General features: G+C 43.5%; 1 protein-coding gene across 2 annotated transcripts in view; it reads left to right on the top strand.

Annotated features, from left to right (window-relative positions):
• The window catches only part of LOC311056017 (uncharacterized protein), a 58,643-nt gene extending 33,479 nt beyond the window's left edge, over window positions 1-25,164 (top strand). Inside the window, exons 26-43 of one of the 2 annotated variants that reach the window (XM_084072356.1) lie at window positions 1-74; window positions 930-1,101; window positions 2,148-2,360; window positions 4,324-4,468; window positions 5,783-5,989; window positions 6,672-6,776; window positions 7,750-7,902; window positions 10,163-10,411; window positions 12,526-12,738; window positions 13,575-13,787; window positions 15,183-15,344; window positions 16,166-16,294; window positions 16,824-16,912; window positions 17,134-17,257; window positions 18,809-19,017; window positions 20,019-20,127; window positions 21,529-21,701; window positions 22,853-25,164. The exon at window positions 1-74 is cut by the window's left edge and continues 50 nt beyond it. In XM_084072356.1, coding sequence (XP_083928482.1) covers window positions 1-74; window positions 930-1,101; window positions 2,148-2,360; window positions 4,324-4,468; window positions 5,783-5,989; window positions 6,672-6,776; window positions 7,750-7,902; window positions 10,163-10,411; window positions 12,526-12,738; window positions 13,575-13,787; window positions 15,183-15,344; window positions 16,166-16,294; window positions 16,824-16,912; window positions 17,134-17,257; window positions 18,809-19,017; window positions 20,019-20,127; window positions 21,529-21,701; window positions 22,853-23,066 — 2,953 coding nt within the window. In that variant the 3' untranslated portion in view covers window positions 23,067-25,164. Of the gene's footprint in view, window positions 75-929; window positions 1,102-2,147; window positions 2,361-4,323; window positions 4,469-5,782; window positions 5,990-6,671; window positions 6,777-7,749; window positions 7,903-10,162; window positions 10,412-12,525; window positions 12,739-13,574; window positions 13,788-15,182; window positions 15,345-16,165; window positions 16,295-16,823; window positions 16,913-17,133; window positions 17,258-18,808; window positions 19,018-20,018; window positions 20,128-21,528; window positions 21,702-22,562 lie in introns of both variants that reach the window. The other variant, XM_084072357.1, reaches the window with a different exon arrangement.
• The last annotated feature ends 716 nt before the right edge of the window (window positions 25,165-25,880 follow it).

A 25,880-nucleotide genomic window follows, 5' to 3' on the forward strand; every position in this document is an offset into this window, starting at 1 on the left:
CGAGGAGGAGGAGAAATCCAAGAACCTGACGAAGCTCAAGGCCAAACACGAGTCCATGATCTCCGACCTGGAGAGTCAGTCTGCTGCACCACCACACTGACCTCTCACCCTATTTACCACGCTGCATGGCACAATGACAACTTTTTATATATACTTTATTGAGTCCAAACATGTTAAAACAATAAATCATTCATTTCATTGTACATGTTTTATGTTCCTGTTGTTAACAGATATTTCGACCCATTTTCCCCCCCTTTTTTTCTTTTTTTCTTTCCGTGCTTGTAAAAACCCTTCACCTATACATAGAAGGGGGATAACCTAAATTAAATCATGTCATTCATGTAACCGTATACATATCCTTTATGAAGGAACATAAACAAATATATCTCTGCTCTCCGGCAGAAACCAGCTAACTACAAACTGTTCATTTTTCAGGAAATGACAAAAACAAAAGAAAAAGTGGAGTTAGGAGGTTTTGTTCATCATTGATAAGAACAGCTGAATGGACCTCCAAGCTCACAATGTGGTCGGAGGTCAAAAGGGGGTGGAGCCTGGAGTCGGCAAAACCAGCTAACTCCACCCATCTGGTTTAGAAGAAAGTTTGAGGATTCAATGGAGTTAGCTGGTTTTGCCAGAAGCGCTTTTTAATACTTTCCATTGGTTCAATATGTTTTTAATCAACACACAGACGTAAAGGGTGTTCAATAGCACTGATTTATGGGGGAAATAAATGCAAAAGCGGAAAGATTGAGTTAGCTGGTTTCTGCCGGACAGCAACGATACTTAATACAAAGAAATGAAAAAAATAAAGTCAGGCTTTGTTGTGTCATTTTGGCCATAGGTCTCCCATGTTCTTGTATTTGGTCACAATGAGTACTTCAGGGTCAGTTAACGAGGTTGTGTTGTGTCTCACTGTGTGTTTGTTACAGTTCGTCTGAAGAAAGAGGAGAAGGCCCGCCAGGACATGGAGAAGGCCAGGAGGAAGCTGGAGGCGGAGCTAGCCGACCTCCAGGACCAACAGGCTGACCTCCAGGACCAGCTGGCGGCGCTCAGAGCCCAGCTGGCCGCCAAGGAGGAGGAGCTTCAAGCCACTCAGGCCCGGTTAGGGAGAGACACGACACCTGTTGATTGTTATTTAACCACTTGACCCATTGAGACCGGGAACGCATCCGTGTAACCACTTTAACCCTTCTTATTTTTAGGGATGTCCGATTTTATCGGCCTCTCGATATTATCGGCCGATATTAGCATAAAGATTGATATATATATCGGTATCGGTTTTTGAAAGAAAAAAACTTTTTTTTTTCTTTTTTCTTTTTTTTTTGCTTTATAAATAAGTTACAGGAGTTCTTACTGTATATGGTGTGTGTGATATGAAATTTGAGCTTACCCTAATCACAATAATCCCCGCATATATCGGTATCGGTTGATATCGGTATCGGTAATTAAGAGTTGGACAATATCGGTATATCGGTTATCGGTAAAAAAGCCAATATCGGACAACCCTACTTATTTTACTTTGGCTATTCAAAAATAGCAGATATACAAGCTCATAGCGCGGCACCGAGTGCCGCGCTATGAGCTTGTATCTGCTATTTTTGATTAATATTGAACATTTCGTGCAAATATTTGAATATATATATTTTAGGGAACATTTGTAACTCAAATCTTTGCAGCTGGGGGTCCCTGAAAAAAAAAAAGAGTTTGGGGTCCGCGGCCAAATGCATATCATTTTGGGGGTCCTTGACATGAAAAAGTCTGAGCACCACTGAGATTATAACAACATCCGTTTTTTCATAAAACTGTTAGGATTCGGAAGGCATTTGTAGAATCCCCAGAAGCAAAGATTTGAGTTACAAATGTTCGCTTTAAACATATATATATATTCAAAGATTTGCACAAATTTTCACGATAAAAAAAAAAATGTGCCGGGCTATGAGCTTGTAGATCTGCTATTTTTGAATAGACAAAGAAATCTTAAAAAGACACAGAAGCGTTCCCGGATTGAATGGTGTTAAGAATCACACTCTCTGCCTTTTCCTTGGTCTCTCTCTCTCGCCATCTAGTGGCCGCTTTGAATAACACAACAGGTTCTAAGTGCAGCAGGTAGATAGCGTCTCTCTCTCTCTCTCTCTCTCTCTCTCCAGGCTGGAGGAGGAGAGTGGCCAGCGTGCGGCGCTACTGAAGCGGGTTCGGGAGCTGGAGGCCCTGCTGACGGAGCTCCAGGAGGACCTGGAGGCGGAGCGTTCGGCCCGGGGGAAAGCGGAGGCGGCGCGTGGCGACCTGGCCGACGAGCTGAACGCCCTCCGCACCGAGCTGGAGGACAGCCTGGACAGCACGGCCGCACAGCAGGAGCTACGGTCAGTCAGCCCAGTTAACCCATTAAGACCTGGAACTGTCGGGGCCCACTCTGTGTGGAGTTTGCATGTTCTCCCCGTGTCTCTCAGGGTAGTTGATACCCTCACAAAAACATGTAGTAATCCTGGTCACTAAAACTCCTCCCCCATGACAGCCGGGGCGCCTGATGGAGGGGAAAGGAACTGGTTGGAATAACGTGTTCCTTCCACACGCTACGTCCAACCAGGGAAACTCCCTCCTGTCAGGTGACAAGAAGGTCAGTTGGCTCTCATGCATTGAAGGAGGCATGAGCTCGGCCCTGGCCTCCCTAGGCTGGTGAGGGGAGTGTAGTGCCCAGGATCACTTAGAAAATTGGCACCGGGTGAAAAATAAGGGTTACAAAATCGTGGGATAAAAATTATTAAAAAAAAACAAAAAAAGACCTGGAACTGTCTCATTTTTAGATTTGAGCTAAAAAGCATTATTTTACACTTTGGGCTATTAAAAAATAGCAGATATACAAGCTCATAGCGCGGCACCGAGTGCCGCGCTATGAGCTTGCAGATCTGCTATTTTTGAGAAATCGTGAAAATGTGTGCAAATCTTTGAATATATATTGTTTTAAAGCGAACATTTTTAACTCAAATCTGTGCTTCTGGGGGTCCATGGAACAAAATATTTTTAGATGGGGGTCCGCGGCCAAATACATATATCATTTATAACATGAAAAAGTTTGAGCACCACTGATATAGAAACATACGTTTTTTTCAGAATACTGTTGGGATTTAAGAGATGTAGAGATGTAGAATCGGCTTCAGGTCTTAAAGGGTTAAACAGCAACGCTGCATCGAGTCCCGTTTGATCTGCACGGCATGTTTTGTATGCAGTGGTAAACCGACAGACGGAGACTCGCTCACTGCATGGGGAGGGGGACCCCTATGAAAGCAGTGTATTTGTCTGTGTCCCACCATTATAGCACCGACGAAGGTCCTGGGAGGACCGAAACGTTTGCTTTTTAATCCACTGAGCACCGAGCACATTATGGGCATCTAAAAAATAAAGACAAATGTTTTTCTTTAAGTCTTGTCTAAGGAGTTTTTCCTTAAACCTCCATGCAGTGAGCGAGTCTCCGTCTGTCAGTTTGCCCTTATGTTTTTCGAGACCACCGCACCTGCAGTTAATCTTCACCAAAAAGACAAAAAAAGGCGCAACAGTTCTCCTGTTCTTGTATGCAGTGGTGGAAGAAGTACTCAGATGTTTTACAAGTACAAGTAGCAATATAAGAATACTCTGTTACAAGTAAAAGGCCTGTGTTCAAACTGTACTTGAGTAAACGTACAAAAGTATCGGCATGAAGATATACTTAAAGTACCAAAAGTAAAAGTACAAAAATGTTTGAAAATAGCAGATCTACAAGCTCACAAACCGAGTCAAACTAAATGGAATGCCTCAACTCCTACAATTCCAAGTGCTTGTCAGGGTGGGGGGTCCCAGTTCAAATATGATTATTTTGGGGGCCTAAAAGGTTGAGAATTACTGATTTATACCGTATAGTAACATTTAATTTAATCAAATGAATAAATATATTAATACAAAAAAATCATTAAATCCTGTTTAACAGTGAAGAACAAAAGCCTTTCTGTCCAAAATATAGATATGTAGTGTTATACATTTGTGCATACAAATAAAATAATAATACTCTAAATAGAATAATGTACAATGCTTTGAACTTTGGACTTGCCCTGCATCTCCGCTATTCATTGATCCAAATATGCATTTTTATGTAGTAAGAAAAGTAATACGCAACAAGTGTCTAATACAAGTGTGTGTGTGTGTGTGTGTGTGTGTGTGTGTGTGTGTGTGTGTGTGTGTGTGTGTGTGTGTGTGTGTGTGTGTGTGTGTGTGTGTGTGTGTGTGTGTGTGTGTGTGTGTGTGTGTGTGTGTGTGTGCGTGCGTGCGTGCGTGCGTGTGTGTGACATCATGTAGGGCAAAGCGTGAGCAGGAGGTGTCCATGCTGAAGAAAGCCATGGAGGAGCAGGGTAGGGGTCAGGAAGCACAGGTCCAGGATCTCAGACACAAACACAGCCAGGCTGTGGAGGAGCTCACTGAGCAGCTGGAGCAGGCCAAGAAAGTGGGTCACACACACACGCACACACACACACACACACACACACAGTCATTCAGAATTCTCTGTTATCGTCCCTCGCCGTTCCTCTGCAGTCTTGTGCATCTGATGTATTTATGCCCAGTTGAAGGATTGACACTGTGAGAGTTTGTCTCAACTCATTGACTGCCAGAGTTAAAACATCGTCTCTCGTCCCCTTGCCAGCGAAATCAGTGATTTTACTGTACCTTTGAGAAATCATGGAATATTCTCCGTCCTCACGGAGATCGGCTCATTACACTCACGGGGGTGTCGTAGTAGAGGAACCCTCCATTCCAGAGCTATGGCCAGTTGAATGTTAACTCAAATCTTTGCCCCCTGGGGGTCCCTGGAACAACATATTTTGAGATGGGGGTCCACGGCCCCCATCTCAGGCGCCGCTGAAGAGTGTTTTTGTATATGTTCCATGTTCTAAATTGGCATGTTGCCTAATTTGGTCACCTGTTCACCTGCTAGTGAGGTCCACCTGTTCACCTGCTAGTGAGGTCCACCTGTTCACCTGCTAGTGAGGTCCACCTACTCCTCCCCGTTCAACACCCCCTGCTGACAGGCGCTGTCCCAGACTGTTGGTTGGACGTTAGGACAAAGATTGCCCACCCAGCTTCTTTTTGTTTTTTTGTGGTTGAATGTTGTTTTTTGAAAAACAAGCAGAAAACAACAGAAAGCCGAGAGAACTTTTGTGAATGAACATGAAAGAAGGCTAGCTTTTTTGTTTGTGGTCATGTGATTTCTGGGTGTACTCGTCTTCGGTGAAAACCACGTCAAACACGTCCTTAGCAGTGAATGAGTTCATATTTTATACTTTTATGTAATACCCTTTTAAATAGGTCTCTGCTCTTTCCTAGATTAATCTCATATATTCTGTGTGTGACTACTGTAATGACCAAATTCCTTCAGGGAAACCTTTACTTTTTTTCTGATCCTCTCCTCTCCTCTGTCTGTCTGTCTGTCCGTCCGTCTATCCGTCTGTCTGTCCCTGTCTGTCTGTCCGTCTATCCGTCTATGTGAGGCTGAGGCTAGCACAATCGGTTCTTTCTTTTAAATCTCTCCTGAAAACACACTTGTATGCCAGGCCTAAGTGTTTTTCTTGAGTCTATCTGCCTTTAACTGTCACTTTTATTTCTACTGCTGTATGTTGTTGTTTTTATGTTGTTTTTATCGCTTGGTTGTTTTTATTGCTTGTTTTTTGACATGTCTGTAAAGCACTTTGTAACATTGTTTAGAAAATAAATCGCTATACAAATAAATTCATCCTCATTATCATTATGTGTCCGTCTGCAGTCGAGGGCCAGCCTGGAGAAGGCCAAGCAGGCCCTGGAGAAGCAGGCGTCCGACCTGAGCGCCGACCTGCGCTCCCTGGCCAGCTCCAAGCAGGACGTGGAGCACAAGAGGAAGCGGGCGGACGGCCAGCTGGCCGACCTGCAGCTGAGCTTCAGCGACGGCGAGAGGCAGCGGGCCGAGCTGGGCGAACGCGTCACCAAGATCACCGTGAGTCCTCACACACACACACACACACACACACACACACCATTGGTTCTTAAAGTGGGGTCCCGGGGGGACCCCCAGGGGTCCTTGTGGGGGGGGTACCAGGGGGTCCCCAGCAAAATGTATTAATTAAGCGTCACAATTTGAACCCCTTTAGCCATTTTTTAGACTTTGGCTATTCAAAAATAGCAGATCTACAAGCTCATAGCGCGGCACCGAGTGCCGCGCTATGAGCTTGTAGATCTGCTATTTTTGAAAAATTGTGTACATTTGTGCACATCTTTGAATATATATTTTTAAAAGCGAACATTTGTAACTCAAATCTTTGCTTCTGGCGGTCCCTGGAACAACATATTTTCACATGGGGGTCCGCGGCCAAATGCATATCATTTTGGGGGTCCTTGACATGAAATAGTTTGAGAACCACTGGTCAACACTACACAGTAGAGTGTGCAAATAGTTCTATTTACACTATCGGAGTCACGGTCCTTCTTAAAGATCTTAATTTGGTTCCGTTTGTTTCATCTTGGCGAGTGCGTCGAGTTCCATTTTATTGAAATTCATGTATGTTTGTCTTTCTCTTCTTTGTACGTCTTTCTCTGTCTTTGTCTGTCTCTTACTCATGTGTCTCTCTCTTTCTCTCTCTCTCGCTCTCTCTCTCTCTCTCTCTCTCTCTCTCTCTCAGTTGGAGTTGGACAATGTGACAGGTCTGTTGAATGAGGCAGAGGGGAAGAACATCAAGCTGAGTAAAGACGTCTCCAGCCTGAGCTCTCAGCTACATGATGCACAGGTGAGGAAACACCTACTAATCACCAGCTAATGTGTAATAACTTCATATCATTGACTTATAATATGAATATCATATCTCAGAGAAATTAAGACACAATTCAATATTAAGCTGTGGGGTCTAACAAATAATCGAGTAATCGGATTCATCGATCGACAGAAAATGTATCCAATTTTATACGAGAGCAGAGTTCAGTAGGAGAGTGGTAATGTAACTGAGAGTAAGAAGTCTGCCTCATTTCATTGTTGTTTGTAACTCTAAATTGATCACATAGATTAGTCAAATAATCGATGATCAATCAAATGTAATAAAATAGTATCAGAGCAGCTCTCTCTCTCTCTTCCCTTTTAAAGAGAAAATAATGGTTAGTTGCAGCCCTCATACCATTCCAATCTGAATACAACACATTCAAACATTGTATGTCTCAAGGGCTGTTCTGTTCACCCTTCATCGCCCATCCTACCAAGCTCTTCCTCTCCTTGTAAGCCTCCTTCTCCTATAGGGCATAGCAGTGGCGCCCATTTTGTGGTGCCACCGATAGAAAACCCATATTTTCTTTCCCATTGCGATTTCCGAAAATATTTATATGAATTATTTTAAGCCTGTCAAACAATATTTGAATATTTAATTATTGTCAAGTTTTCAAATATTGTTTCACACAGAATCAAATGTTTTATGGTCATGATTCACCAGGAGCCTGGATGGGTTGGTTCCAGGCTTAAGATAATTGTGTAAATATTTTCAGAAATCTCAATGGGAAAAATGAATGGATTTTCTATTTGTGGCACCACAAAATGTCCGCTACTGCTATGCCCTACATGCTCTCACCTAGTTCCTAAACCCTTGTCTTTCTGCACTCCTTTCTTCAACCACCTCTCTTCCTCGCCTCTCCCCACCCCCCCCCCCCCCCCCCCCTTCTCCCCTTTTCCCCTCTGTCTCCTCTTCTCCTTCCTCCCTCCTTGCTCTCCTCCTCCAGGAGATGGCGTCAGAGGAGACGCGCCAGAAGCTGAACCTGTCGGGCCGCCTGCGGCAGATGGAGGACGAGAGGAACAACCTGACGGAGCAGCTGGAGGAGGAAATCGAGGCCAAGTGGACTGTGGAGAAACAGCTGTCCAACCTCAACATGCAGGTCAGCGTTGGTCAGTGGTGTTACAGAGTCAGTCAAGGCACAGACACAGGTCAGTGCTGTTACAGAGTCAGTGGTGTTACAGAGTCAGTCAAGGCACAGACACAGGTCAGTGGTGTTACAGAGTCAGTCAAGGCACAGACACAGGTCAGTGGTGTTACAGACACAGGTCAGTGGTGTTACAGACACAGGTCAGTAGTGTTACAGACACAGGTCAGTAGTGTTACAGACACAGGTCAGTGGTGTTACAGACACAGGTCAGTGGTGTTACAGACACAGGTCAGTGGTGTTACAGACACAGGTCAGTGGTGTTACAGACACAGGTCAGTAGTGTTACAGACACAGGTCAGTGGTGTTACAGACACAGGTCAGTGGTGTTACAGACACAGGTCAGTGGTGTTACAGACACAGGTCAGTGGTGTTACAGACACAGGTCAGTAGTGTTACAGACACAGGTCAGTGGTGTTACAGACACAGGTCAGTAGTGTTACAGACACAGGTCAGTAGTGTTACAGACACAGGTCAGTGGTGTTACAGACACAGGTCAGTGGTGTTACAGACACAGGTCAGTAGTGTTACAGTCACTAGTGTTACAGACACAGGTCAGTAGTGTTACAGACACAGGTCAGTAGTGTTACAGACACAGGTCAGTGGTGTTACAGACACAGGTCAGTAGTGTTACAGTCAGTAGTGTTACAGACACAGGTCAGTAGTGTTACAGACACAGGTCAGTGGTGTTACAGACACAGGTCAGTGGTGTTACAGACACAGGTCAGTAGTGTTACAGACACAGGTCAGTAGTGTTACAGACACAGGTCAGTGGTGTTACAGACACAGGTCAGTAGTGTTACAGTCAGTAGTGTTACAGACACAGGTCAGTAGTGTTACAGACACAGGTCAGTGGTGTTACAGACACAGGTCAGTGGTGTTACAGACACAGGTCAGTAGTGTTACAGACACAGGTCAGTAGTGTTACAGACACAGGTCAGTGGTGTTACAGACACAGGTCAGTAGTGTTACAGACACAGGTCAGTAGTGTTACAGACACAGGTCAGTAGTGTTACAGACACAGGTCAGTAGTGTTACAGACACAGGTCAGTAGTGTTACAGACACAGGTCAGTGGTGTTACAGACACAGGTCAGTAGTGTTACAGACACAGGTCAGTAGTGTTACAGACACAGGTCAGTAGTGTTACAGTCAGTAGTGTTACAGACACAGGTCAGTAGTGTTACAGACACAGGTCAGTAGTGTTACAGACACAGGTCAGTAGTGTTACAGACACAGGTCAGTAGTGTTACAGACACAGGTCAGTAGTGTTACAGACACAGGTCAGTAGTGTTACAGACACAGGTCAGTAGTGTTACAGACACAGGTCAGTGGTGTTACAGACACAGGTCAGTAGTGTTACAGACACATGTCAGTAGTGTTACAGACACAGGTCAGTAGTGTTACAGACACAGGTCAGTAGTGTTACAGACACAGGTCAGTGGTGTTACAGACACAGGTCAGTGGTGTTACAGTCAGTAGTGTTACAGTCAGTGGTGTTACAGACACAGGTCAGTGGTGTTACAGACACAGGTCAGTAGTGTTACAGACACAGGTCAGTAGTGTTACAGACACAGGTCAGTGGTGTTACAGACACAGGTCAGTAGTGTTACAGACACAGGTCAGTAGTGTTACAGACACAGGTCAGTAGTGTTACAGACACAGGTCAGTAGTGTTACAGACACAGGTCAGTGCTGTTACAGACACAGGTCAGTAGTGTTACAGACACAGGTCAGTAGTGTTACAGACACAGGTCAGTAGTGTTACAGACACAGGTCAGTAGTGTTACAGACACAGGTCAGTAGTGTTACAGACACAGGTCAGTAGTGTTACAGACACAGGTCAGTAGTGTTACAGACACAGGTCAGTAGTGTTACAGACACAGGTCAGTGCTGTTACAGACACAGGTCAGTAGTGTTACAGACACAGGTCAGGTCGCAGCACCGAGTGCTGCGCTATGAGCTTGTAGATCTGCTGTTTTTGAAAAATCTTTGCTTCTGGAGGTCCCTGTTCACTTTTAAAAAACAGCAGATCTACAAGCTTGTGGTGCCGCGCTATGAGCTTGTATATCTGCTATTTTTGAATAGCCAAAGTATAAAATAACGGTTTTAGCTAAAATCTGAAACGACACAGATGCGTTCCCGGATTGAATGGGTTGAAGGGATTCTCCTCAAAACACGTCTAATCATCAAACCCCCTGTCACGTACCGTACCCAGCTGTCCGACTCCAAGAAGAAGCTGGACGATGTGTCCGGGGCCGTGGAGCTGCTGGAGGAGGGGAGGAGGCGTCTGCAGCGCGACCTAGAGGTGGCCAGTGGCGAGTACGACGAGAAGGCCTCCGCCTGCGACAAGCTGGAGAAGAGCAAGACCCGCCTGCAGCAGGACCTGGAGGACGTGCTCATGGACCTGGACGGACAGAGACAGCTGGTCTCCAACCTGGAGAAGAAGCAGAGGAAGTTTGACCAGGTCAGTTTTATGTCCCTCTCCGGCGGCGTCGCGCGCGCTCACTCGCAGGCGCCCCTTAGCGTAGAAATTTTGGCCCTCATTTATCAACGCGGTGTAGACCAAATGACGGGCGTACGGCGAAATCACCGCAGTTTTCGGCATTTATCAATCTATCGTGACTTTGACTTCAGCGTACGGCCCGCTCAGATCTCACGTCAGATCTGGGGGCGTGTAGACTTTGGCTGCAACTGTTTGTTCCATCGTAGACATGCCGAGCAGCATTGCCTGACCGTCTGACAGGCATCTGGACACATGTACTGTATCCGCTCCAAAATGTATGTAACACACTAATAAATAATCCCTGTGAAAATATAACGTTTTATAAAATCATTTAAACAAACTGCTTTAACACATTGACTGCCAGAGTTTTTTCAGAACAGTCTGTAGCCTCTGCCAGGGTTTTGAACGATTTTGGTACCTGTTCGCGTAGCCACAGATTTTTTTCCTCCAGTATGATTGATTGAATATAGCTCAAAACCAGTAGTTTTAAACCAAAAAACAATGTGAATTGTTTGTCTGTTTGAATTTTAACATTGAAGTGAATGGAGCAGCAAATCCTTGAACATTTTTAGCTCCTAATTCGTTCGAAATTCGAAAAGGGTTGAAATTATAAAAAAAATCAAAAAAAAAAAATGATTTTTTTTTTTTTTTTTTTTTTCTCCTTTTTTTCAAAAACGTATATATACGTCCTTGGCAGGCAACAGCTGATTATTCAAAGACGTATATATACGTTTTTGGCAGGTTAACAGTCATTCAGATAAGATTGCAGATGTGGCTGCATTTATTTATTTATTATTTGAAAATAGCAGATCTACAAGCTCACTGTAGATCTGCTATTTTCAAAATATACGAGCGCTTATATGCGAGCGCATTTTTCGGGAGTCGGGACTGGGGCAGCGGTGCCGCTGTTATCTTTTCATGGACAGTGAGGTCTCCAAACCTATATACAGTAGCGCGTCCTATGGAGTTATGTACAACCCGGGTTAAGCATAGAAACACCACGCTCCCAACCTTTGCCCGGCGCAGGTGATTCTTCATGCTGTGGATTTATTTGGGCCACTGGGAGATCGGAGGTATAACCATCACACAACACACCAGCCTTCATCCATTAATGTTTATGCATTCATTCAATGCAATCACTCCTTAAACATTCAGATTATGAGTGCCTCTCCAGGCTATCTCTCATTAACGTGGTCGCACGGGACTCACTGCAGCCCGAGGACTCTATTGTTCGCCTATATATATACTGTATGACATGCCCAGAACAGGGATGCTGGGGTTCATGTGGTTAGATATTTGTTGATACAGTACAATTTAGTATGGTGATGATGAGATCACAGCTGTGCAGTAATCTGAAAACAATGGCCAATCAGAGTAAAGAATCAAGACATTGTATAGTGCATGTTAAACAGCTTCTGACTGTTCTAAACCATTGGTTCTCAAAGTGGGACTTGAGGGAGTTCCAGGGGGTCCCCAGCTAAATGATAGATTATAGGCACCAAATGGACCCTTATGGGTCTGTAACTCTGAGAGTGTACAAATGGAACCAAATGGACCCTAACGGGTCCATTTGGTTCCATTTGTACACTCTCAGAGTTAAATGAACATAGATTTTACGATATAAACTGGGGTCCAAGAGATAGAAATGCCATTAAATGGGGCTCCGTAGCCCTAATGCATGTCAAACTGGGGGTTCCTTGAAATTAAAATGGTTGAGAATCACTGCTAGAGCCGTAAAAAAAATCTTCTCTTATGTTGGTCCCTGGCATATCTTTTCAAATGGGGGTCCGCGGGCTAATAAGTGTCAATTTGGGGGTCCTTGACATGAAAAAGTTTGAGAACCACTGTTCTAAACTATTACTATCTATCCCCATCTCATTCTCCTCTGCTTGCCGCCCTCTCTCTCTCTCTCTCTCTCTCTCTCTCTCTCTCTCTCTCTCTCTCTCTCTCTCTCTCTCTCTCTCTCTCTCTCTCTCTCTCTCTCTCTCTCTCTCTCTCTCTCTCTCTCTCTCTCTCTCTCTCTCTCTCTCTCTCTCTCTCTCTCTCTCTCTCTCTCTCTCTCTGGCGTGGGTCAGATGCTGGCGGAGGAGCGCTCCGCGTCTCTTAAGAACGCGGAGGAGCGCGACCGCGCCGAGGCAGAGGTCCGGGAGAAGGAGACGAGGCTGCTGGCCCTGGGCAGGAGTCTGGAGGAGAAGCAGGCCACCCTGGAGGAGGCGGAGAAGGCCGTCAGGGCCCTCCGCGCGGAGATGGAGGACCTCGTCAACTCCAAGGACGACGTGGGCCAGAGTGTACGAACCGCGCTGTCTGAGAGATGCTAACACACAGCGCTAAGAGCTGAGACATGAGCTAGCACAGAGAATATCCTTCTGTTGTAGCTTTACCAGTGGTGGAAAAAGCACTCAAATGTTTTGCTTAAGTGAAAGTAGCAATACCACGATAGAAAAATGCTCTGTTACAAGTAAAAGGCCCGAGTTCAAAATGTTACTTGAGTAAAAGTTAGAAAAGTATTGGCATCAAAATATACTTAAAGTACCAAAAGTAAAAGAACTAAAATGTTAAATATGTCTTTTTTTACACAATAACCCAGTGATTTCTTTATTATTATTTACAGTAGCTCTTGTAGCCCCCAATAACTAAGACCACGGGACCTTTTTTATTGTGTAAAAAAAATACATATTTGGGGGCGTCCGCTGGCCTAGCGGTCCAGGCGCATACCACATGCTGGTAATCCAGCTTGACAGCGTGTCGCGGGTTCGACTCCCGTTCCCGACGACCTTTGCTGTATGTCTCCCCCCCCATCTCTCTCCCCATTTCCTGTCAGCCTACTGTCCTGTCCAAATAAAGGCATAAAAAGCCCAAAAAATATCTTTAAAAAAAATATATATATATACATATTTAGCCTAAATATGTTTATATACTGTAGGCTATAGCCACCTGCCCGAATGCCCCCGCTCACTGTAAAAAAAGATTGCATAAATTGCTAAAACTATAGAAAGCAGTAAATGAAAAAGAATGTACACTCATCTTTTATTTACTTTACAAGCTAAAACATAAACCTTGGTTGTAAAAAAAACAAAAAAAAAAGTCCTTTAATGTATAGCTTCTCTCTCCCGCCCCCCAACAGGTCCACGACCTGGAGAAGGCGCGGCGCGGCCTGGAGGCCATGGTGGAGGAGATGAGGGCCCAGATGGACGAGGTGGAGGACGAGCTGCAGGCGGCCGAGGACGCCAAGCTGCGCCTGGAGGTGAACGGCCAGGCGCTGCGGGGCCAGCACGAGAGAGAGCTGCAGCTCCGCGACGAGATGGGAGAGGAGACCAGGAGGCAGCTGCTCAAGCAGGTCAGCGTCAGCGGTGGTGAAAGTACTCCCATTTTTTTTTTTACTCAAGTAAAAGTATCGATACTGCAATGTAGAAATACTCGGTTACAAGTAAAAGTCTGGAATTCAAAATTTACTTGAGTAAAAGTACAAAAAGTGTTGGTATCAAAATGTGCTTAAAGTACCGAAAGTAGACAGTACTCATTAGGCAGAATGTCCCGTTTCACAAGTTTTCAAATGTATAAAATGTATACAAATATTTTGCTCAGATTGTTATCCTTTTAGTATTATTATTAGGGCTGGGACTCGATTAAAAAAATTAATCTAATTAATTAGAGGCTTTGTAATTAATTAATCTAAATTAATCACATTTTAATCGCACATCAATATTTGACCTGAGATCAATGAAAAAAAATGTTTTCAAATGGATTTTGGTAAACGTCTTTAAGTAAATGTACTCAAGAACTGTACTTAAGTACAATTTTGAGGTATTTGCACTTGACTCTCGAATACGCCTATTTCCAAATTTTTAATACTTTTACTTCTACTCCAGTAACTCCACTATATCTCAGAGGCAAATATTTTACTTTTAAACTTATTTTAAAACTTTAGTTACAAGTTACTTTGTAGATTTCGATTAATATTATAAAACATACAGTAACCATGTGAAAATAGCAGATCTACAAGTACAAGGCATTGTGAGGTAGATCTGCTATTTTCCACCATTGGAGGCTGGTAGAGTGTGTTGTTGTTAGTTGTTTTATAGTCGTTTAATTAATTATTAAAAAAAATCGCGCGCATGTGACCCGCACCGCATCGTGCCCCCCCCCTTCCCCCCAGCGCACCGCCGCCCCCCCCCCCCAAACGGGACAAACGCGCGCGTGGGGGGCGGCATCCATTACAGATTCTGATTTGCCCAGCCAACATTATCAAGCAGGCTATGCGGCACGTCTTCATTCAGTGGCTGCTCTGTTGTTGTGAGAACCACGTCGTTCTCACTTCTCAGACAGCTTCTCAGGCGGACCGATAAGGATAATAGGTCCGTGTGAAACTCGTCCAGTGAGAAACGTTCCGCGGTGAAAAAATAGGCGCGATTAAAATGCGTTAATTTTTTTAACGCGATAATTTTTTGGTAATTAATTGATCGAAATTAACGCGATAAAGTCCCGGCCCTAATTATTATATAACTGTACTTTTTGCAAACTGTTAATATAGTTATAATCAATCAATCAATATAGCTATGGTTGTTTGTAATGACTATCGGTCAAAAACTAAACCATTAAACATGAACGTGTCATCTCTGCTTACATTATCTCACATATTGTAATGACACGTGATTCCAAACAAAGTCCCGTTCATTCACGAGAATAAAAGGGTCTAAAGCAAACCTCTTGAACGGTCTGTCTCTCCCTGCAGGTGCGTGAGCTGGAGACGGGGCTGGAGGAGGAGAGGAGACAGAGGAGCCAGGCCTCAGCCAGCAAGAAGAAACTGGAGGGAGAGATGAAGGACATGGACGACCGGCTGGAGGCCGCCAGCAGGGGGCGTGATGAGACCATCAAGCAGCTCCGCAAGATCCAGGTACACTGGAAAACACACACACACACACACACACACACACACACACACACACGCGCGCACACACACACCCACACACACACACACAGACTTTGTATTAATCTCTAAACCTAAGTTCTAAGACAGTGGCTCAAGAGGTAGAGCGGAAGCTTGGGAATGAATACCCTATAATGTCAAAGTGTCCTTGAGCAAGACGCTGAACCCCAAACTGCTCCCGATGAGCAGGTTGGTGCCTTGCATGGTTTCCACATTGTAAAGCGCTTTGGATAACGGCGCTATATAAATTCACTATTTAACATTTTACTATATGAATGCACCATTTACAAAGTAGACACACACACACACACACGCGCGAGTGTGCATGTGCACACACACACACACACACACACACACACAGACACACACAGACACAGACACACACACACACACACACACACACACACACACACACACACACACACACACACACACACACACACACACACACAGGCACGCCAAGATTAGACACTTAATTCCAATGGTTTTATTGTGTATTAATGCATTTCTGTCGGGCAGAAACCTCATATTTCAACTATTTAGGTTTTTTAGTAAATTAATGCCCTACTTCATCATACAAGACTGTCGCACAAAAGTAGTGAAAATAGCCGATCTACAAGCTCACAACGCAATGCAACGCGTTGTGATATTGTAGATATAGGCTATTTTCACTACTTTAATTAAAGAACATACAAATATGTTTTTAAAAAAGGAACGGTTTTGGACACACAAGGTTTCAACCCGACTAGCGACAATAATACATGTGATCTCCTCTCTCTCCTCCTCAGGGCCAGGTGAAGGATGTCCAGAGGGAGTTGGAGGAGTCCCGCGCCGCCCAGAAGGAGGCGCAGTCCTCGGCCAGGGAGTCGGAGAGAAGGTCCAAGACCATGGAGGCGGACCTCATCCAGCTCCATGAGGTACAGTACAGCTGAACCTCACCATGCCAGTCTGACTGTCTACACGCTGTCACATATTGAGCTTTCATTTAACTGTAAGAGTGAGCATGAGCAAAATATGAAACCATAATGGACTTGCATAAGGGTCCATTTGGTTGTACTGTGCACCTCTCTATTGATAGACTTCACTCTCTTCATCTACAGTTTATTGTCACATCACACGTTTACACCAGGTATAACAGAGTGGGTGAACTTGTTTTATGCAAGCTTCCCATGAATTACAGTTATATTAAAAAGAGCGATGGTCAAATATCACAACAAATATCATATATACATAAATATAAAATATGTCTGAAAGTGAGTACCAAAGTGCATCAGTGGCAGTGCATGTAAGACTGACATGGCCATCTAGTGGCCGGACTGAATAACACAAGAGGTTAAAAGTGCAGCAGGCCCAGATATGCAAAGTACTGTATATTGATCTCCCCCTCTCTCTCTCTCTCTCTCTCTCTCTCTCTCTCTCTCTCTCCCCCCCTCCCCTCCCCCCCAGGAGTTGCTAGCAGCAGACAGGGCTCGTAAGCAGGCAGAGACAGAGAGAGATGAGCTGTCTGAAGAACTGTCCATTACCTCCTCTGGGAGGTGAGTGCCGTGACGGAATGTTATTTGCAAGTCGTCGTCAGCCAACCTCTTAACTCCAAACCTTCTGTACCGATAAAAAAGCTTTTTGAGAATACAAACTGTCTGTGACCCAATGCCATCTTTAGCCAGGGTGCAGATTAAACTGACTTTTCTCCGTTTGGACCAATAAGGTCTACAAAACAAAATAGATAAATGAATAAAACACGTCTCCTCTCCTCCAGTTCCCTGCTGTGTGACGAGAGGCGTCGTCTGGAGGTGAAGCTGAGCCAGGTGGAGGAGGAGTTGGAGGAGGAGCAGGTCACGGTGGAGAGCCTCAACGACAGACTGAGGAAGAGCCAGCAGCTGGTAAGGGCCATTCTGTACATGTCTGTGTGGACTAGGGCTGTCAAACGAATATTCGATATTCGAATATTATTTGAATATGAAAATTAATATGAAAAAATAATTACAAAAAAAGAAGTTATTTTTGTATTTATTTTTTTATATTTATTTGACAGGGACAAAAAACAATGTATGAAGTTATAAAAACAAACAAAATATATGTTTTATTGGATCCGAGCACTCGATACATTGTTTTTTTGTACTGTTTTTGTTCCAATGAACACAATTGGCCGGGGTGGGAAGCAGTGGTGTAAAGTAACTAAGTACATTTACTCAACTACTGTACCTAAGTACAATTTTGAGGCACTTTTACTTTACTGGAGTACTTCCAATTTCCAATACTTTTACTTCTAGTCCACTACATCGATCTCAGAGGCAAATATTGTACATTTACTCCACTACAATTATTTGAAAACATTAGTTACTAGTTACTTTGCAGATATAAATTATGATATCATAAAACATATACATTAACCACTGTATCCCTATTTTATACCTAGGGTATTTGAAAATAGCCAATCTACAAGCTCACAACGCGTCGCATCGCGACACGTTGTGAGCTTGTAGATCTGCTATTTTCAAACATTTTAGTACTTTGAAACCCACCCGAAACCAGTGACGTCATCGTTAGGCAGGTTTTTTTCCAAGCATTTCTTATTTAGTTCTTGCGTTATTATTTATTAACACAAGAACAATGGCTTATACTGTAGCATGCTAACTTTCCAGGAATAGAAAGCCCTTGATTGAATATTGTATTAGGTAGAAATGTAAAAACAGCACAAGTACAGTTAAAACACTTTGTCTAGAAGGTCCGTCCAAAAAAATCCTTGTGGTCTTGTTTCCATTGAGGCTTTTTGAAGTTTCTATTGGCTTGGATTCCCTATTTCTATTGGCTTGGATTATAATGAGCATTAGTCCAGGTCCAGGACCAATAGGCTCTATGCACAGCAGCCATATTGGAAAGAAATTCGGCTTCTTCCTTACTTCCTTCAAAGGTGTTACCAATGATACTAATGAAGGCTCTGTTCCATTCTGTTCAAACAGATTCACGGTGCTGATATTGTGCATGTTGGCTCACTGGAAACACTGGAATATAGACAGTGGGTCTCAAAGTGGGGTCCAGGGACCCTTTGAGGGGGTTCCAAATGGCCCCTTACAGGTATTTAACTCTAAGAGGGTACAAAGGGAACCAAATGGACCCGTAAGGGTCCATTTGGTTCCATTTGTACACTCTTAGAGTTATGGAGGTCCTTGAAATTAAAACGTTTGAGAACCACTGTGCTACACTAAATGGAACAGAGCCTTCATTAGTATCATTGGTAACACCTGTGACGAGGCCCCATTTCTTTACAATATTGCTGCTGTGCATAAAGCCTATCATATGAAGATAGGTTGACCATGAGTGAAGCGTCTGTAACTCTGAGAGCATACAAATGGAACCAAATAGACCCGTAAGAGAACGAACGCTCAGGATATTACGATATGGTGAGGTTGTGGTGTGCGTGTTTGTCCCAGGTGGATCAGCTGGGAGGCGAGCTGGCCACGGAGCGCTGCTCCTCGCAGGGCAGAGAGGGCTCCAGACAGCAGCTGGAGCGCCAGAACAGAGAGCTGAAGGGCAAACTGCAGGAGACGGAGGGCCAGGGACGCTCCCGCCTCAAGTCCTCCATCAGCGCCCTGGAGAACAAACTCAGAGAGACAGAGGAGCAGCTGGACATAGAGAACAGGTGGGTGGGTGGGTGGGTGGGTGTGTGTGTGTGTGTGTGTGTGTGTGTGTGTGTGTGTGTGTGTGTGTGTGTGTGTGTGCGCGCGTGAGTGTTCGTGTTGTTAAATGAAGTTGAAATGGAAGCAACATGGCCAGAAATCACAGCCATTGATGTAGATGGTACAATTACTTAATTACTTTATGTGCTGCTGGGTAGCTTATACCTAAGTAATACATTATAGTCTACTCAAAATATGCAAAGTGACTATTAACTAGAGCTGTCAAATAATTGCATCTAAGACGTAGTGGAGTAGAAGTATAAAATGTGAAAACTAATAAGATTAAAAGTTCAAGGGTTCAAAGTGTTCTTAATTGTTATAGCTTGTTTACAGGTACATACAAGTACAATTATTTTGTTCTGGGTCCTCAGACATTGCAACAGCATTGAAATAATAGTAAACATATATACAACAAGGGAAAATGTAAAGGAATAATCAAGAAAGAGAACAGTTTGACTGTTGTCCTAACTGCTTGAAGGTGCTTTTTGCAAGGTTCTTACTCCTAGGTTTTAATAATTTCCTGCTAATTTCCTTTTTACATATTATGTAAAAAGGAAATGAGTAGTTTTTACTTCTAGGTCATTCTTTTGATTCTTCTGTATTTCAAGACTATTTCAAGACTAACTGCTCCACAGAGACGTAATGTAGACTTGTCACTGTGCTGGGAGCAGCCATTGTGGTAGCATTTCACTGTGAATAGATGAACTAACAGTGTGTTAACTACGTAGTGTTGTGTGGTAGCATTTCACTGTGAATAGATGAACTAACAGTGTGTTAACTACGTAGTGTTGTGTGGTAGCATTTCATTGTGAATAGATGGACAGTGTGTTAACTACGTAGTGTTGTGTGGTAGCATTTCATTGTGAATAGATGGACAGTGTGTTAACTACGTAGTGTTGTGTGGTAGCATTTCATTGTGAATAGATGGACAGTGTGTTAACGTGGTGTTGTGTGTTGCATGTAGAGAGCGTCAGGCCGGAGCCAAGGGTCTGCGTCAGAGAGACAAGAAAGTCAAGGATCTGACCAACCAGATGGAGGAGGAGAGAAAGATGAATCAGCAATACAAGGACCAGGTACACACACACACACGCACACACACACACACACATACACACACACACACACACACGCGCACACACGCACACACGCACACACGCACACACGCACACACACACACACACACACACACACACAGAGGAACTTCCTCAGTGTGTATCTAGCTTTTCCTCTGAGGAAGAGCTAGATACTGTAGAACGGACTAATTAATTTAATCGATTATACAAAATAATACATTTTAACACATCGGGTGCCGATCACGGTCTGGACCGTGTTTTTACATAGTAGTTTGGTGTCTTTTTGTTTTTTTTGTTTTTTTCCCATACGGGAGGGGCTGGAGCAGCTTTGGGATCACCCACGGTGAATCTGACAAGGATGGGCCAGATGCATCATCGTGTCAAAAAACATGGCGCACATCCGCTTCCACTCTATTTCCTTCTCTAAAACCCCTATAACTCCGAAACTTTTTTACGCTGGGGAAAACGACTCATTTTGTGTGCACGATCGCTCCGCCATTGTTACTCGCGTGAGCGATGTTATCGTTCCAGGCGTTAGCCAGCACCATCGGCTAAAAAGGAGACATGCTTTTTTTTCTCATGGAATGCACGTCGTGGGGTCTACAGTTTAAACAGCGCTGCGCAGCTCAACGGTGAGATTTCGGCACCGAACGTAATCTGTTATTATAAAATGCTGGTACCCGATGTGTTAATAAAAAATATATTATTAAATACCGAAAATAGCCGATCTACAAACTCACAACACGTTGCGATGTGATGCGTTGTGAGCTTATAAGCTATTTGTGCATGACACCTTTGTATGACAAATCATAAAATAGGGCTTAAGTGGTTACTCAGACAAATCAATGTTAAAAACATATGATTTTTTCTCTCTTGTTGATTCATTGATATACTGTATACAAAATAAAATAAAGTTATCAAAAAAACAAGCGCTTCTCGATTAATCAAAGAAGTAATGGATACATTAACCGCTTAGAAGATAATTGATAGTTGCTGCCTCACACCAATGCACCTGGCCCCAAAGCCTTGTTGTACTAGCCTGGTTCCAAACCATAGACCCCGCCCACTCTCTGAGTGGACTGCCTCTTGGTCTGGTGTTGAAATGTGAGCCTAGGATATCTTCGATACCCTCCAGTATCGTCCAATGAGAGTCGGAGGTGGGGGTGGGTCTTATCAGCGAATATCTGCTAAAACAAGCTGTGCGATGAGGTCAGATGTAGGCGGATCCGTGGCTCTCTTGTGATTGGTTTAGGGAAATTCGAAACCACTCCCCCTTGCAATCGCCAACACTACAGCCAATTTCAGACTGAAGCTCCATGCAGCTTCAGGCTGATAATCGGGCTATTGTTGTACTGCAACCTGCCGTTCAGTGAGGTTTGTGAGCTCCATGTCCCTGTCCAGGCGGAGAAGGCCAGCGTTCGGGTGAAGCAGCTGAAGCGTCAGCTGGAGGAGGTGGAGGAGGAGGCGCAGCGCGTGGCCGCATGCAGGAGGAAGATGCAGAGGGAGCTGGATGAAGCGGCTGAGACCAACGATGCCCTCAACAGGGAGGTGGCCTCTCTGCGCAGCAAGCTCAGGTACTGCACACAGCAACAACAGGTGTTATGAATGATCATTATCAGTGACAAAAAAAAATCTAACCCTAAAATTCAGTGCTTAATATCTAAATGATTAGGTGCCGGAGCTCATGACCCCGTCAGTCTTGCCAAATCCCCTCCACCCACGCGCATGGCACGCATATTTTACATAAAATAATATGAATTGATTTAATCATAAACTAGCCCCAGAAAGCTTGGTCAAATGGCAGCATAAGCGCTGAGTACATTGACTGGTCACATACAGTATACATTGACAGGGTCCAGAATATATTTACATATCTATGACTTTTTGTGTGTTATCTTTACAAATATATATTTTGGGCTCATGGAAATGAATAACCATATCCTGAAAGAAACTATCCTGACCAAGTCTGATCAAAATCTAAATGTCAGTTGAAGAGTAAGTTCTACCAACACTTTGAAATGTATTTTCCCCCTCAATGTGTTTTTACGTTGAAAATACCTGATGAAGCATTTACAAATTAAATGACTTGCCCAGAGAACTCTATTTGTTCTTAACAACATCGTATAAAGTTCGTATAAAGCTCATAGCACTCGGTGCCGTGCTATGAGCTTGTAGATCTGCTATTTTTGAATAGCTACAAGCTCATAGCACGGCACCGAGTGCCGCACTATGAGCTTGTAGATATGCTATTTTTTAAAAGATCCCTGGTACAAAATATTTTTGACATGGGGGGGGTCCGCAGCCAAATACATATCATTGTGGGGGTCCTTGGCATGAAAAAGTTTGAGAACCACTGCCTTAGATCATGTTTTGATTTTGAACCCCCTTCTGTTTTCCATCTGTGGCTGCCTCTGTCTTCCATCTGTGCTCCTCAGACATTACTGACCCTATACCAACCTTTGCTGGGTTTCACAACTTGGAATAATCCTCTATTTGGCTATTATAAGCCTATACTTTACATACTTTTTTTTAGGCTTTCACTCTGTTCAAAACATTCCTCTTTCTGGGGCTTTCAGAGCTTGAAAAATCACCATTTTGAACCCCCTGCTTGCCAAAACTTGCAAACTGCTTGCCAAAGTCTCCCTTGACTTTCTCAACTCCTCCTCCTTTACCCTCCCTCCCTCCCCCTGTTCTCCTCCCCCCACCTCCCAATGCGACTTCCCAGGCGTGGTGTTGGTGGCGGTGGGGAGGTGGCGTTCAGTGGAGGTCATCGGAGCGTGGGAGGAGGAGGAGGAGGAGGAGGTGTTGTTGTTGCGAGGAGATCGATGCAGATCGGGAGCACCGGTCAGAGGATCTGCAGCATCAGGGACGAGGAAGAGGAGGCTCGGTCTCCTTCCCCTCCCCAGGAGGTGTTCAATGGATGCCCCCCTGACGAGTAGAGTGGACTCTCTCTCTCTCTCTCTCTCGCTCTCTCTCTCTCTCTACACGCACACACACACACACACACACACACACACACACACACACACACACACACACACACACACACACACACACACACACACACACACACGCCTCTCTTTCTTCTCTCCTCTGTCTCCTGGTGGTTGTGTGAAGTGAGTTTGGTCATGATGTGAGCCATGCAGTGTCAGTGTCATACTATAATGATGTTCCTCTGTGTAAAATAAAACACCAGTAATGTCCCCCGTGTTATCAGCGGTACAGCGAGCCCACTTAACCATAAGGGTTTGTCAGTTCACAAATCATATCAGACAGAAAAGGATCACCTATACCAGAATATGTCCAAAGCCAACTGAAGCCAACCATGCCTCTACCCTGGGAAATGTCTCGCCTCTGTCTCTGCAACAAGCTATCTCATAATGCCAGTTGCTGCGTTGTGAATTTGTAGATCAGCTATTTTTGCTAGTTGTCATACAAATATGTATAGCCCAGGGCCGAAGTGGTTAAGAACCCCCCCTCTATTTATTATTTACAAATCAGACCCTGACCACCCAACATTTACACTGAGGAGCTAAACAAATGCAATGTTTTGTACAAAAACTACTTTAGAGAAGTGTCATCTGTGTGCTATTGGTTTGGACTGTCTGTACCATTTATAAGGAAACCCCAAACATTAGACTGGAACTTGTTCCATGTCTGCTCCAGTTGCTAACAATTATTAGCAAACTGTAGCAACAAATCTCCATATATACGTGACAACTTCTCGACACTAACTTTGAATTGAAATCAAAATAGCCAGGTGTTTTTTTCAATCGATTTAAACCATTTATTCAGAGAAAAATATGTCCGTATAGAAGCAGGTTCCAAGTCCACGTTACAGTACGTGCTGGTAAATGTCTTACTTTGTCACCTGACTATCAATGTAAATGTCAAGTGGTGACCATGGTGACATGAGGGGAATACAACCTAATTTATACGTCATTGTACAACAGTGTCACTCAACAAAAAGAACAAGTCGTCCTATCTACAACAAATGAAACCACTACTACCATTCACCTTCTTACACAACCTACAGTATACTAGTGACCCTATAGGAAAGAGGTGTACGAACATTCAAACTCTATTATATATTTTATCATACCTAATTGACAATTAATTGTTTGACTGCTGTCAACAGCCATGCTCTTAATAAATACAGTACAACTACATCACTAATGTGACTGAAGTTAACAGCCAATCATTGATGAAAGACATCAGCAATGATGCACTCAAAAAAGACGAAGTAATTGCTGTTAACCACGTACAGTTTACTCAGTGGACAAACAAGCAACATGTTTTGACCAGAATGAGGTCTTCTTACTGCAAACTATTAGAAACGAATGTAACATTGTAATGCAAGGATGTAACACATTCCACTGATTGTGTTATCTGCTGATTCAGATTCATAGAACAGTTACTGAAGTGCAGTATGTTTAAAATTGAACTTTTTTCATGACTTGGCTCATGTACAGTAAACAGTAGACTTCACTGAAGTATTCTGCTTATTGATAGAATATGTCATGTGCACTCCTTCCTTTTGTTTTTTTCCAGCTGCAAATCGGTTATCTTCAGTGAGCGGCATTGTTGTACAACAATATAAATCAATCAGGCAAAATGTGATGTTTCTTAGAGCACACGGAATGTCATCTAATCATTTCTACTGTACATCTTTGTCACATCAATGTTTCTTTTGCACTTTGTTTATTTATATGATTTATTTTCACTGCTGGTTGTCAGGATGCAATGTTATTCAGATATAATATATAACATTATATTATTTATCATGGAATTGAATATGAATTGAGTTTGGTTGCCAAACATTTGTATATTGATTATGCATATTAGGATACGTGACTGATCTATTTGGAGTGTCTCACAAATGCACCTGCCATCTTTATATCTAGTGTGCTCATCTCATAGTTATTATGGTTTATCAAAAGTCAGGACTATTCATTCTACAATGTTTTCAAGAGGATTGTTTTCTTTGTGAAACCACCTAAGTGCTATTAAATTGATGCCAAATCGTACTAAACCCTTTTGAGCTTCCCACGTTGTCGAATCTGTCTCTTTTCTTGATGTTCGTGTTTATTGCAGAGTTTTGGTTACAAGAAGATGTTTTGCAAGCCGGCGATGCCTTTTGAGACACCAGTGTTATATCACATTCATGAGAAAGGGACAGGCGTGAACCTTGACCGATGAAACCATTTCATCATTTTATCCTTTTAGATACTGTATGTCTCTGGTTCTCAAAGTGGGGTCCGGGGACCCCCAGGGGGTCCTTGGGGGGGTTCCAAGGGGTCCCCAGCCAAATGTGTTAATATAGCATCACAATTTTGTTTAGCTTTTATACTTTGGCTATTTTTGTATATTTTTTTTATTTGTGCAAATCTTTGAATATATATATTTTTAAGCGAACATTTGAAACTCAAACCTTTGCTTCTGGGGGTCCCTGGAACAAAATATTTGAGATGGGGGTCCGCGGCCAAATACATAATTTTTGGGGGGTCCTTGACATGAATACGTTTGAGAACCACTGCTGTATGTGTGTAAAATGTCATAATTATGAATCATGAATTCTTGATTTATAACCAACAATATGTTTTAGTAAGTGGACGTTCCTGCTGTCTCACATTCAAGACAATGGGACGGGCCGTAATACTTTTACACCTATTATTATGTGTTGTAAGCTTGCACTTTCACTGCAGTATGACACCAAGGCAAAAATGAGCATTAGTGAAGACCAATTATATGAA

Source organism: Gymnoscopelus microlampas (genome assembly GCF_963454915.1).
Source record: "Gymnoscopelus microlampas genome assembly, chromosome: 11".
Lineage (NCBI taxonomy): Eukaryota > Metazoa > Chordata > Actinopteri > Myctophiformes > Myctophidae > Gymnoscopelus > Gymnoscopelus microlampas.